General features: G+C 41.7%; 2 protein-coding genes across 3 annotated transcripts; one reads left to right on the forward strand and one right to left on the reverse strand.

The window, feature by feature from the left end:
* Positions 1-397: 397 nt before the first annotated feature.
* On the forward strand, positions 398-11,487 carry srpk1b (SRSF protein kinase 1b). The gene is made up of 16 exons (XM_088309358.1): positions 398-542; positions 1,686-1,740; positions 5,219-5,346; positions 5,428-5,536; positions 5,774-5,861; positions 5,973-6,060; positions 6,514-6,620; positions 6,698-6,863; positions 7,328-7,353; positions 7,448-7,649; positions 7,735-8,151; positions 8,412-8,506; positions 8,577-8,684; positions 9,043-9,112; positions 9,238-9,330; positions 10,375-11,487. The coding sequence occupies exons 1-16, from the start codon at positions 530-532 to the stop codon at positions 10,554-10,556; spliced, it is 1,947 nt and encodes a 648-aa protein (XP_088165484.1). The 5' UTR covers positions 398-529; the 3' UTR covers positions 10,557-11,487.
* An 899-nt stretch (positions 11,488-12,386) lies between these two features.
* Positions 12,387-14,229, reverse strand: lhfpl5a (LHFPL tetraspan subfamily member 5a). Of its 2 annotated transcripts, XM_088309450.1 has the most exons (3): positions 13,792-14,229; positions 12,614-12,850; positions 12,387-12,536 (listed from the first exon to the last, which is right to left on the reverse strand). In XM_088309450.1, the coding sequence occupies exons 1-3, from the start codon at positions 14,192-14,194 to the stop codon at positions 12,526-12,528; spliced, it is 651 nt and encodes a 216-aa protein (XP_088165576.1). In that variant the 5' UTR covers positions 14,195-14,229; the 3' UTR covers positions 12,387-12,525. The 2 variants fall into 2 exon arrangements, with proteins under 2 accessions (XP_088165576.1, XP_088165575.1); XM_088309449.1 differs by having other exon boundaries at positions 12,387-12,850.
* Positions 14,230-14,234: the final 5 nt, after the last annotated feature.

The raw sequence follows: 14,234 nt of genomic DNA on the forward strand, positions 1-14,234 counted from the left end.
AACCACTGTGCTAAATAAATAGTAAAGTTACTTGCGACGTGAATGCATTGTTAAATATCTGTTGTTGTTTTAGTTATCTTAGGTCGCACGGGAAAGAACCAATCCCTCCGGTAGACAAAAGCACGTGCATTCTACGTATTTATGAATAGCCTGGTGATCTTTTAAAACCGGTATGTTGACATATCAATTTTTAACAAACTCACGCAGGGAAATATTACTCACCTCCGGCCCATTGATTATAGTAAACATTTGTCACCGTGAATAAAATAATTTACTGCATATGTCAGTTGGATCTAAAAGCACCCCTCACTCGTATTTGGACTTTTACCGCGGCAAGTATAGCAACAAAGAGTTTGAATATTTCTTAGGTTTCCTGAACACACCCTCACTGGTGAACGCTAACGAAAGAGCAGAACCGTAGTATTTCCAACGTCCACTAAACGCCGCACTACCTCTGAAACCTAAGAGCAGAATTATAGTATTTCCAACGTCACCTAAACGCAGCACTACCTCTGACTGGTTTGCCGCGATGGAAAGAAAAGGTAGGTTTGCTGTGAACTTCTAAACACATCTTTTCCGCATTAAATACTCGCTGTTACTTTAGACAGCATCGCAGGCAGATTATGTCACTATGATTTGTAGCATGTGCTGTTAAACCCAGTCAAGTAATAGTTGGCGGACCATGCGCTGTGTGTGCGTGTGTTGTAGCATTCATGCTAGTCGCTTCCACGAGACTAGCACTGTCCGGATGCGCTTCAACTTTGTTAAATATTTCGCGATCGTCCACACAAACACAAACTATTCATGTTTATGATAAAAGTTGCATTAGTTGCCAACTTGGGCGCACCTCTTACTGGTTAGCTAATTCAATTGTGCGTGACTGTGTTTACAATGAACCTGTCAACTTGATAGATCCAAAAATTACATATCATAAATCTATATTGGGATTTATGTTCATCTACAAACCCAATGACCATGAAATTTGGGAGGTTGTAATCATAAAAAAAGCAGAATACAATGATTTGCAAATCATGGTCAACCTATATTTAATGGAATACGCCACACAAACACAATGTTTAATGTTCAAACTGATAAACGTGATTGTTTTTTATCGCAGATAATCATTAATCTTGCATTTTATGGATGCAATGACCCCCCCCCAAAAAAAAAAAAAAAAAAAGCTGGAACAGGTGAAAAAAACTTGAGAAAGTTGAGGATTGCTCATTAAACTTTGGAGCATCCCTCAAGTGAGCAGGCTAATTGGAAGCTGGGGGCTGACATGATTGGGTATAAAAGGAACTTCCCTGCAACAAAGATGGGGTGACTTTCACCTCTTTGAGAGAAAATAGTCAAACACACAGACTGGCACTTCTTTGATCATCAGGACCTTAATAATTACACACCGTGTGTACTGGACTACATCAAGTTCTGCATGGAAACTTTGTCCGCCAACAAGACCATTCACTCTTTCCCAAACACGAAACCCTGGACTTGTCTTCCATTGCGAATGTGAGGCTCGCTATGAAGCGTAAAATATAACAACGTTTTTCTTCATGTATTTTTAATACAATGTCCCATCCTCACTGGAATTGGGTTTGTATTATAGTTTGCAATCCGAGATAGTTGCTCAACATGGACATCAAGTGTTCTGATTTTAACCCTTATGGTGTTTCTCTACTTGCCAGTACTCGCTTTACAGGCGAGGAAGAAGAGGACAAAACCTCGGAAAGCTGCCAAAAAGTAAGTTCACCAGTTGCAACAGAATAAGAAACAAAAACGAACCCGATGTCCGCTCATTAGCTTAGTTTTGAACTTCCCATTTGCATGATTGAAGAAATACTTCAGGCAGGTCTCTGCAAGTGTGTCAATTTTTTTTAGTCTTTTCTTCAGAGGGTAAATACATAAAGACACAAATGATTGCCCTTGTCATGTTGTTCTGCACCTGAAGGTGGCAGCATTTTTGGAATCAGAATTATTATTTTTTTTTGGGTGGTGGGTGGTGAGCAACGTTAGTGCTGCTGGACAATCTAAGATGGTACAGCGGCCACGACCGGAGCCGAATGTTATATTTATACTTGTTCGCCGACTCATAAAAATGCTCCGATACTACGTCATCCGATACCAGCCTCTCGTCTCCATCCAATAGTTCTCCCTCAGTGTGTGGCATGCACTTTCCCAGATGGCTTTTCCAAAGTCATTTCCCGCTGTGGTGTTTTCATCTCTCACCGCCTCTTTGTTTTCTCAATTGCACTTTATTATATAACCTGCCCTCCCGTCATCTTGAGATTTACTACGGCTCTTTGTCCATTCTGTCCTCACCCCGCGTGTTAACTCTCCCTGCATTCTTTCTCATCAAGTCGGAGGATGAACTGAAAACGACACGAAGCCTGGGGGTGATGCAAGGGACGTGGAACTGTCTGTGCGGTTAAATTGTCATGGAAGGCATCGGTGCACTTCACTCAATGTTACGTTAGCCGGCATTGGATTAACGTGCATGTTTACAGATTTTCTTTGGCTTCTTTTTTGGTGGTGATCAGGGAAGTAGAAAAAGATTGTGAAAAGAGAATTTAGGTGGTTATCTCGACAGCAGAAATACTTTGGATGTCAAAGTTACTGTTTCAGTTTCATAATTAAGTCGAGACAAAGGTTATTTTAATTGAGGTTTTGCATTTTCGCTTTTTCTTTTTGGTAAGTTTTCAAATTCCTGTTTTCATAAATGGTTCTTCTTTCTAAATGTCTCCCCTTCAGGAGGAACTGGTATCATATTTTTTTTTAAATTATATCATAGCAATGCTAATAAAGCTAATTTCTCGGGTCAACTTTTTTTTCCAATATGAATTGCAAGTAATCTGAAGTAGTTGACTTTTTTTTTTTTGCACTGATTCTACTTTAGTTTTTTTCCCTGTCACATCAAATATTTATAATATATGATAGTATTATTTAGTGATTATGATTTAAGATTTGGCTTCAGCAATTGGTGGAATTTTTTTTCTGAAACATAATTCCAATTTACAACGCATGGTAAAATCTCTACTGCGCAAGAGTTTTAAAGTCAAACTGCAAAAAATGAATATATCACAGACACCTGGAAAAAAAAAGTCATAGTTAAAATCGGTGTCAAAAATGCATTTAGGCAACTCTGATTAAAATTGGTTGTTGATCAGTGTTATCTTGACAAAGTAACACTGGCTACAGACAAAAACTCACATAGTCCTACAAAGTATTGTCGCTGCATTTATTTTCCCTTCATCGCCGTTTCCCGTTTCGCCCCAACTTCAGCAATGTCACCTATTTTCATAAAATCTTGAATTGTACAACCTCGTCGTCTGTGAAAACAAAATTCCATTTGTCTCCTAACGCCAACCTCACCAACTATTATACAAAATGGGGCCCAATCCTGCTGTGAGTGTTTCGCCTCATTGATCTTTTTGCTGCTCGAGTGCGAAGGTGTGCGATGTTGCTACTCTCTGGCCTACGATTGAGCGTAATAATGCTGATGAGGTTGAAGCAAGATGATGGCGACACAAATAGGAGGGAGGAGGCAGAACGAAATGGTTGGAAGAGGAGGTTGATGTGTTCCCTCACCTGCATTGCAGTGCTGAGCTGCGTTGGCCAATCATCTCCCAGCTGCCAGTGCAGGGGGCGGGGCCAGAGGCTGGCAGCAGCCAAGGAGAGTTCTCGGTCAGAGAACGAGAGAGAGCGAACTCGAGCAATGGAGAGAGTGTAAGCTGAAGTGCGAGTGCCAGCACTTGTCTTCTCTTCTGTCGTCTTTATTTTATTTTTTTTTGCTTCTTTTCCACCGCGGATTATCCTACTCATCTCAACTCTGCTACTTATTCTCAATCCTTCACCCTTTGATTATTATTATTTTTTTGGCCCACTCTTGACTAATGGAGTGAGAGCGTCTTTGAACACCTGCCCTTTCTCCTCCACTGCCCCGTCCTCTTCCCTGCATCACGTCCCATGGGTATCCGCGCATCCTGCAGGTAAGCAGGCAGATTTCACAACCATTTTGGATTGTTTTCTTCTTTAAGGTCCACATGCTGAATTGTACACTTTGCTCTGTAAGTACCCTGTGCTCATATTTGTCCTTGACTTTTGCCATTCAGAGGCTGTTTGAATTTCAATTATGTGTATATGTGCTGCAGTAAAAAAAAAACACCAACTGTTTTCACCAACTTTGCTTTGATTGTTACTATATACCAGTCAGTGGAAAATTATTATTATTGTTAAAGATGTGCTCTCAAAGTGCTTACTTTGTAATACGTACTTTGTTCCATGCATGCCTATGATGTTCCTTTAGTTCTTTGTCACCTCGTAATAAAGTCTTAACTTCTTCCACACTGTCAGATGAGACAGGTTGCGTGTAGTTATTCCTCTGTCAATACAGAAATTCTGGTTTGCTGATCCTGAAAATAGTTGGACGCGATACTACTGCTGCGTACTACCCCTCTGCCAACAATTTTCTTTTTTTTTTTTTTTTTATGATTTCATTGACAATTCATATGTGCACATCACAACCTGAACCATCAGCTGTTCAGCAAAGCTGATAATGTTTAATGATATTAGGTCTCGGTCAAAGGATTCTCATATGCCTTACTTTGTGGTCACTTATTTTAGCAGACATTTTGCACTTTGTGTCCGGTCATAGAGTGAGTTTGTGCACCGCTCTCCTCCTGCTACTGCAATGGGAATCACAAATGATATAATTTGACAAAATTGCCATTGCGGTTGAACGAGTGTCATGGTAAATGGAGTGGATCAGTTGGACTCATTTGGATTCCAATTTGGTAGCGTTTTTATCCAGCAGCAAAGTATTACAAAGATTTCAATGTGCTTGTTAATTATGGGGGGTGGCTAAAGGGGGAAACTGTGCTGACCCCAATTCCAGCGTTGCCCTCCCGAGTATTAGCTGCTATTTTAGTAACGGCTGCGGCAAAGACTTTGGATTTGAGAGTGATGAGAGGGCAAACTGGGAAGAATGTCAATTTTTCAGCTGCTCAGTCAGCAGGATTTGAACACGTTTTGCAATACGGCATCGCCGTGTGCATCATAGAGATGGCGTAAATGCATCTTTGGTGCAGCAACAATAAGGTTAAAAAAAAAGTCTTGAGCTTGTGTTTATAAACAAAGACTTCCCTATTACCGACTTTACCCCAAATTGTCTCTTTTTCCCTTTTCTGTGACCTTTGACCCAACCTCTTCTTGTCTCTCACAGACCAGAGCCTCAGAGCTGTGGCGACGGCTCCAAACCAAGTGAGGCAGACTCGCCCGTCCCTGACCAGGACGAGGAGATCCTGGGCTCTGATGATGATGAGCAAGAAGACCCCAGTGACTACTGCAAGGGTACAAACAAAATTATATATATATTTTTTTTTTAAGGCAACTCCTGAATCAAAGATGTATGCTACGTTTTTGTTTGGTCAGGGGGATATCACCATGTGAAGATTGGAGATCTTTTCAATGGAAGATACCATGTGATCCGTAAGCTTGGCTGGGGACATTTCTCCACTGTGTGGCTGGCTTGGGACATCCAGTAAGTTGTCAATAGACTGCAGAGAGAGCTTGAATTTTTATTTATTTATTTTCATTACAAAAATAAAAATCTCTGAGTGCTTTGCTAAAACTTCAAGTAAATAATAACCAAACATGCTGCACAGAAAGAATATTTGTTAATATGCTCTATATTTGGATTTAAATAATCGTCATGCTATTGTCGTCACACGCAAAACAAAAATCCAGATTTTTGTCTCTGTGTGTGTGTACCTTACAGGGAGAAGCGCTTTGTCGCTATGAAGGTTGTGAAAAGCGCCGAACATTACACCGAAACGGCTCTGGACGAGATCAAGCTGCTCAAATCTGTAACGTGGACAATCTCGTTTTTTCTTTTCCTCCATTTCCTTAGTTTCACCCAAATCGCCCTCATACTTGTGTCTCTGTGTGTTTGTTTTTGTTTGTTTGTTTGTTTCCAGGTGCGAAACACAGATCCTGGTGATCCCAGCAGGGAGCGAGTGGTGCAGCTTCTTGATGACTTCAAAATTTCTGGCATGAATGGCACTCGTATCTTTTAATACTTTTAAAATGTGGATGATTGCGTCTCCAGACGGGAACTCGAACTTTTTTTTTTTTTTTTTTTTTTACAAAAGCTCTCATGACCTTTACTTGCTTTTTATCGTAAACCCTCACCCCATTATTGTGCTTCTAGACCTTTCGTACTCTCACTTTGAACCCCCCCCCCCCCCCCAAACCCTCCGCCTCAACTCTCTGCATAGCTATTTGTGGGTCCTGTGCTGACAGCTCACTGCGCTTTGGCACATCCTTGGGTGTCACAGCATTGACGTTGGCACCATCCTTTTTTTTTCTCTCTCCCACAGCATCAAGTCTGCAGCTGTGCTATCTGACAGCACACCCACACACCCTCTGGATATCATTATCATTCAGTTGTATTCTCTTAGGTCCACTGTCTGTCGATAAAATGGAACTTCTGTGCTTCCTTGACTCGCATTCCAACAGATGTCTGCATGGTGTTTGAGGTGCTGGGGTACCATCTATTGAAGTGGATTATCAAGTCAAATTATCAAGGCCTGCCGTTGCCTTGTGTTAAAAGCATCATTCGACAGGTACTCTAGCGAATCTTCCCAAAAGCTCAGTTGCTGGATTTGATAATTGATGATGGTCCGTCTTCGCTTTCATGCAGGTCCTTCAAGGTTTAGACTACCTCCACAGCAAATGTAAAATTATCCACACGGACATCAAGCCGGAAAACATTCTTCTGACTGTCTATGAGTCCTACATCAAGAAAATGGCTGTCGAAGCGACGCAGTGGCAGAAGACTGGTGTGGCACCACCCTCTGGTTCTGCAGGTCACACTTTTATCTCCTTCTTTATGAGCTCCTCAGACCCGGTTCATTTTTTAACACATTCACTACCAGCCGGGGAAAAAAAAAATAGACGTATTTGACGTATTTATCCGTCAATGGTATTAAACGAGTTAATCTAAAAGTTGCTTGACATGATTTACTGTATGGGTTTCCAGCTCCTTCTGATTTCCCTTTCGTCTTGAATCAACACGACTAAACAATTAGCTAGATGAGTTATTTATTGATGCAATTTACATGAGCATAAATTTAAGGTTTGGAGCGGTTAACTGTGAGTCACCACTGCCTGTGAATGTATAAATGACCACCTTGCTCTGAGGAGTGAGAGACTGCCTCTGCATGAGTCTGTTAATACATCTTGGTGTGAGTCAGCTCCCACAGAGGTGATGGATGTAGCGCACATGTCCTCGAGTTAATGTAATCCTCCTCTCATTTTCTTCTTCCCACAGTGAGTACAGCTCCAGCACCCAAGCCGGTAAAAATATTTTTCTGTTATTGAACAAAAAAAAACTAGTATGTATGACTGTGCTGGTCAATTGATTAATCATTGGTTGTCTCTCTCTCTCAAGGCGGGCAAAATGTCAAAGAACAAAAAGAAAAAAATGAAAAAGAAGCAGAAGCGGCAGCAGGCGGAGCAGCGAGAAGCGGGAGCAGGAGTGTCACTCCAAGCAGGAGAAAAGAGAGAGGAGGACATGGCAGAAACAACATCTGACATCTCCTCTGAACCCATCTCGGGCGCTCTGCAAAATGACACAAAGCATCCGATCACTGGTGATTGTCCAAATTATGCTAAATCAACAAACAGGTAATAGCAAAAATATTTATTTCTAAGGCGTTTTTATTCAATTTGTTACAGAGTCTTCAACTGTCGAGCTGTCCCGAAAAATGTCACAGTCAAGCGTACCCGCCGAGGGCTCCACCAAGGAGGACATTAACATGGAGGTGAACTGCAACGGTAATACCTCCATACCGACGAGCGAGGCCAGCCTGGAAGTTGAGGAACATGGGACCAAGAAGTCTGCAGGAGAGCTGGAGGACCAACGGAATGCAAACCAAGTAGATGAGACAACAGAAACTCTCGACAAAGACGGCGTTGAGAGCTGTAACGGTCCCTCAGAGGACCCGGAGGCTCCGTTGCAGCAGCATCCAGCCGCTTCTCTCCACTCAGACTTTCTCACCTCAGAGATGAATGATGTCGCTAAAATTGAGAGGAATGAAGACGATATGGACACGCACGGGGAGAACAAAGCGCGAGAAGAAAACAGCCAAAATGGTGAGGCCATGCAAATACAATTTCTAGATCTAGAAATATAACAGCTTGCATTTTAAAAGTTCTTTACAATGTTATTGTTGTGGCGATGCTCAGTTAGGCGCGATTTTTTTGTCACTTATTTCTCATTCCATCCTTTTGTAACTGCTGACATGTTTTAAGTTTAGGCTTATTTTTAAGTGAGAGGGTTCTCCTGTCACTGCTCATCTGTATTTTTTTTTTTTCTTTCTTCTTTCCTCGCTGCCCTTTGCTTTTCCCAAAAGAATCATCTAGTAGCTTGTTAGTCAATCCCTTGGACCCGCTGAATGCCGACAAGTTGCAGGTTAAGATCGCGGACCTTGGAAACGCCTGCTGGGTGGTGAGTATCAAAAATAATGTACAACGTGTTTTGGAACAAACACTGAAAAATGAATTTCTGCCTCGCGCAGCACAAGCATTTTACAGACGACATCCAGACTCGGCAGTATCGTTCACTCGAGGTGCTGATAGGATCTGGCTACGGCACACCAGCAGACATTTGGAGCACAGCTTGCATGGTAACACACACAAAGGCAAACACACAGGACGGGTTTAGAAACAAAAAAAAGAATATACCCTGAGAGGAAATTAACGATGTTTTGCATCACCATGTTATTATGCAGTTGTTATTTACCGCAGGCGTGGTGTGCTTGTGCATCTTTGATGTGGGTTAAAGGCAATGAACCTGCTCGGCAATCACATTACTTGCATTCCTCTGTGTAAAAACAGACTTACTAAAAAAAAAAAAAAGCAAGAAATGCATGAGGCCTTGTCAAGATGTCAAACAAATCTTATGACAGGATACACCTTTGTATAAACTTTTTAAAAAATATATATATATATTTTTTTCTAATCTCAGATTTTCTCCCTCTTCAGGCCTTCGAACTGGCAACCGGAGACTATTTGTTTGAACCCCACTCAGGAGAAGATTATTCCAGAGATGAAGGTTTGTGGTCTCTTCTCTTGAGGGAGAAATCAGGACTATAAATGTTTGAAATGTCAGACATCAACTGCAGGCGAAACGCAATTGCCGTCCTTCCTTTTACTTGTGAACCACACGTGTGCCTCCAGATCACATTGCTCTGATCATCGAGCTGCTCGGCAAAGTTCCTCGCAAGCTGATCACGGCAGGGAAATACTCCAAGGAGTTTTTCACCAAGAAAGGTAAACACACACACACCCATTCCGCCCCTTGCCGTCTGCCCTTCTCTCATCTCTTGCGCATCAGTTTTACCCCGAGGCTCTGATAGCTCCAGGGAACATCCATCTGCTGTGTTTGTGTACAGAACCTGCATGGAGACTGTACTGCAATTATATTAGGAGTCAGACTCACACTTTTTTTTTTTTTTTTCCAAGGCTGGAATTTTTTTTTTTTTTTTTAGGTGCAGTCACAATTGTCTGTTAATTTATTAATACAAATAACATTGATATTTTGTATTTAATTTCTTTGCCACTGCTCGGTTTGGGTGGGCTGTCTTCCATGGAAAACTGCGGGGGAAAAAAATGACATCCGAGCAGAATACGAGTTTTTGTAACTATTTCTCGGTATGTGGCAGTCGGCCAGGTTTTATTCGTGAGAAAGAAGATCGAAGACTGAAGTGGGATACTATGCGCCATTTTTTTATAATTATTCATAGAATCGTGTCCTCACATAATTAAATGATACATCAGTGATAAATTTTAACTTATTTTTTGTCAGTGGGAAATGGCAAACTGTGAAACGCAATTACTGTTTTGTAATACATTGGTGTGCTGTCAGGGATCACATGTCGTGTGAAATTATCCAATTTCACTTAACTGGTCGGAAAATGTTTCAAGCACAAATAGATCCTTGTTCAGCCATTTCTGGCCGCGATATATAGTCGACCAGACTATGGGCTGAGTAAATAAAAATTCTCCGCTCACTTCAATAGTTTCTTAACGCCAAGCTACCACATGATGGCGCCAAAAGCAACACTTAATTTGATTGAATAATTAGAATTAGAATTAGAAATCCCTTTATTGTCATTGTACTCAAGAGTGCAACGAGATTAGAGAGCTCCCCTCTCCAGTGCAATACAACAAATACAGACAAGTATATAAATTAGATAAATGGAGGATAAATTAATCAATCAAATCAAATAATTGCCATTTGGTTGGACGCAAAGTCCGTGCTTCTGCAGAATATATTTCATTTTCTCACTCTTGAAATGTGTCATTTAACCCCAGGTGACCTGCGACACATCACCAAACTGAAACCATGGGGGATGTTTGACGTGTTGGTGGACAAGTACGAGTGGTCCAAAGAAGAAGCGCACAACTTCAGCAGCTTCCTGCAGCCCATGCTGGACCTTGTCCCGGAACGGAGGGCCACGGCTGCTCAGTGTCTCTCTCATGCCTGGCTGGCATAAGAGGCAACGCGTTGCGTGTACACTGCTTCACAAAATTATTCAAGGATAACACACTTGCACATAGGTGTGAAGATTTTGGGCTTGAAACCGAAACAAAACCTGTGACTTGTTACGCCTCTTCATGGCCTTCAGATGCAACCTGCGCACACTTGTCTCAGCATTTTAGTCACCATCCATCCACGTTGTGTAGAAAAGTAACGAAAGAGGAAAACCAAGTTCTCTCCAGTTTTCAGGCCGACTTTGTTTTGGTGTCTATAGCACGGAACGCTTTCAGGTATTTTAGGTACTCTTGAAATTAAGATCTGCAGTAGAAAAAAACTGAGGGTGCCGTTAAAATTCACCACGAAGGAGCCAAATCCGTTCACTCATGTTTACCATCGCATTAGCCGTGCCATCTTTTTTTTTTTACCTTTAGTTGTCGAAACCCTTCAAAGTACTTAAATTGAATAAACGCAAAAATGCTGACCGCCACAGAAAGGACGAGGAAAATCTTTACGGCCCAGCTCGGTATGCGTAAACATTTCTACATTTGTATACAATTAGAGGATTAGATTTGATACATTTTGCTATGGATTTTTTTTTTTTTTCAGCTTGGCACAATTCAAACACGATGTACTTGTTTATTAATACGAGACTAGTTTTAGAAAGCGTTAAACATCAAACTGGGCCTGTTTGGGTTTAATTGATTGGAGACCATCATGCCCGCTGCGGCAAAAGCATTCACGTTTCGGGAATCTTTGAGGGGATGTTCAGGTGATTTTTTTAACCGCATGAAAGTGGGCTCTAATCTAATCTCTAATCTACCGGTCGGTACAGAAAACCACAATTACGCACACACCTCCAAGTACCTTTGCTTATAGGTTCTTTAATGTCTCTTCTTAAGCCAAGTTTTGTTTCTGTAGGTAAGAAGAATAAAATGTTTATAAAAGTCTGTTTTGACCATTTTTTTTTTTAAAAATATTCATTTTTTTGTCATTATATGCTGTTCGGTTCACTCATATCTGTTTTTCTTTATTTTAATTAATTGTCCTCCAGTATTTCGTGGATTAACTCCTCATTGGTTTGTATTGAATTGTCATGATCTGCTAATTGCTTCAACTTAACATGACATTTGGATGGACATTTTAGTTTTTCTTTTTCAGGGTATCTCCTGATGTATAAAACGTGTAAAAAAAAAAAAACATACAACCAGCAATCCATTTGTCAAGATTTTTATTTTCTTGCCTGCTGCTCAGTGAAATGGCATACAAAAGTATATGCTTGACAATTGCAAATTACAAAAAAATGAATTTCAAATTCAAACTGCAGGTTTTCCCTTTCAAAGTAATCCCCCTGGAGTCTAATGGACCTTCCCAGACCCCCGGGTTCTCTCGCACCAGGCATTCTTGGAAGGATCCTCTGTAGCTCTGTCGTCACGCCATCTTGATGAAAAAATGTGTCCCATTGATGACCGCCTCACCCCAACCCTTGAGCCTGACAAAGAGGAATAAAATCACACACAACCATACCAGGTGAGTACGATGCCCACTCCTCAGCTTCTGAGATGCTCAGAGCATTCTGAGGTGAGTTCTCTTTGTAGATGTGCTGGTTGACCATCTGGCTTGGCACGAACTCACAGTTTGACGACGCCCCTCGCGTTGAATGCCATCAATATGACTTGACTTTGTTCAGCCTTGCTTTCTTTTAGCTTTTTCGATATCTGACTCGTTCACTGAAGGCTCAGGCGTTTGCAGTCCGGATTGTACTTCAAGGATTCATGATTCATTACCAATCCTGACTCACAGGCGATCATAAATTACTTTGAAGGTGAAAGCTCTTTAGTTTGGGTTTGAAAAATATATCTTGTCTTTCGGACACTTAAAGGAAGCCAACTGCACTTTGCATCCAAGTTGGATTTAGTTCAGCGCAAACAGTTGGTCGGATGGATTCAAATTGTCCTGAAAGTCTTTCTTCGGTGGTCTCTGTTGGCTCACGCTTTATCTGTATTGAGAAACAAGCAGCAGAAATGGAGTTGTCACTACCCACTTTTCACATCTTCCTCCCCTCAATGCTGGTACCTTTCTCCTCCACCTGGAAGTCCTCAGGCAGCAGGTTGTCCTGTCTGCTGCCCAAGCTAAAGGCCAGGAAGGCGAGGATGAGCGAGTCCATGATGCTGATGATGGCCAGGATGTAGGCCCAGCGCACCGTACAGTTGCCCAGGGTGTATTTGTCGGTCCGCTGGCCACACATTCGCTTCACCTCCTCCGAGTCCCAGCCGTCAGGATAAATCATGCAACCGATCACCATGCAAGCACCTGATTGATAAATGGCCACAGGAGGGCGATGACTGTGAGATGACTCGAATATTGTTGAACTGACCTGCAAGGAGCGTACCAGGTACATCCTTCACATTTGGTATCCACCCATCGTAATTTCTCGGTATAGCATGTAGGCTCATTCAGGTCATGGGTGAGCTGAACTCATTATTTTACTAGTTATTTTGTCATATATGTCCACAGATAGCCAAAGTACAAATAGTCTTACATTTTCTGTATCATGGGATGTTTAATTAGATTTAAAATAATGTTATATGGTAAACGTGTTTATAGAAGTGAACCTGTAACGACTAAAATGACTGAATAATGCTGTAAAATTTCCACATTTTGCTGGAATATAAAAAATGTAACAGTACTTATTTTCCACATTTAACACCACTCCATTTCTTTTCCAATCACGAGGCACGTGTTACAACCATTCTCGCATTGCACCTTTTGATCATTTACAGTGTTCAAGTATAACAGGCAGCAGCAATTCGTCGCTGTCCTGTGAAAAACACGTATCTCCAATTTTGGTATTTAAAAAAAAAATACATTAATTGAAAGTCTGTAACGCAGAAACTCAATTCACGTAAAAAATATTTTAAAAATATATTTTTAAAAAATCTATCTTTCACGAGACAGTTGATTGTTGTTGTTCATTTAGGCACACTTAGACAAGAACTGTTAAAGAGATTCACTGTTTGCTTTTGGAAGACTCTCAGAGTGGAAATCATTTAACAATGTCTATGATTGCTGCCATAGCAGAGGCCTTTTTAATGTTTATCTTTGGTCAAAACATTAAAAACAGCTGTTAGTTCTACACTCCACTTCACTAGCAAACACATTTGAATCCAGCAACTGTATTGTATTGGATTGCCATTGTGTTTTGCAGGTGTCCCTAATAATGTGACCTGTGTCTGCATTCAGCGCTCACTGACTGGAGGCAAGCTGCATCCAGGCGCAAATCTTGTACACGCTGCCGGCGTTGCAAAAGAAGAAGAGGCTGAAGCACACGATGCTGCCCACCACCAGCAGCGTGGAGATGCCCACGAAGAACATGGCCGTCTTGAAGGCCCCGGACGGGATGGAGCCGAAGTCCAGTGCGCTGCCTTTGCAGGTGAGCTCAGAAGTGAGCGCGTTGCCGATGCAATAGTGGAAGAGGCCGAAGTAGCCAGCCTGGGGCGTGTTGACGCTGTCCCCGATCCAGTAGGGTTGGATGAACACCACCACTGTGATGACTGAGAAGGTGATGGTGAACACGGTCCACAGCACGCCCACCGCGCGGGCGTTGCGCACGTAGTTGGTGTGGTAGATCTTTGCCGCCTCCTGGGCTGGCAACATGGTCACCTAGTTTAAAAAAAAAATCTGCGATCGAAATGAG

This window comes from Idiotropiscis lumnitzeri, chromosome 11, assembly GCF_059441095.1.
Source record: "Idiotropiscis lumnitzeri isolate Australia: NSW breed Sydney's pygmy pipehorse chromosome 11, RoL_Ilum_1.0, whole genome shotgun sequence".
Taxonomy (NCBI): Eukaryota; Metazoa; Chordata; class Actinopteri; order Syngnathiformes; family Syngnathidae; genus Idiotropiscis; species Idiotropiscis lumnitzeri.

What these genes read in the sequence shown, in the direction of transcription:
- srpk1b (XM_088309358.1), top strand. An exon ending in AGAAGAAAACAGCCAAAATG is followed by an intron (nt 8,152 to 8,411) that starts GTGAGGCCATGC and finishes TTTTCCCAAAAG; the next exon opens with AATCATCTAGTAGCTTGTTA. An exon ending in GGAGTTTTTCACCAAGAAAG is followed by an intron (nt 9,331 to 10,374) that starts GTAAACACACAC and finishes ATTTAACCCCAG; the next exon opens with GTGACCTGCGACACATCACC.
- lhfpl5a (XM_088309449.1), bottom strand. Translation starts at nt 14,194, where the DNA reads ATGTTGCCAGCCCAGGAGGCGGCAAAGATCTACCACACCAACTACGTG. An exon ending in CTGGATGCAGCTTGCCTCCA is followed by an intron (nt 12,851 to 13,791) that starts GTCAGTGAGCGC and finishes TTTATCAATCAG; the next exon opens with GTGCTTGCATGGTGATCGGT.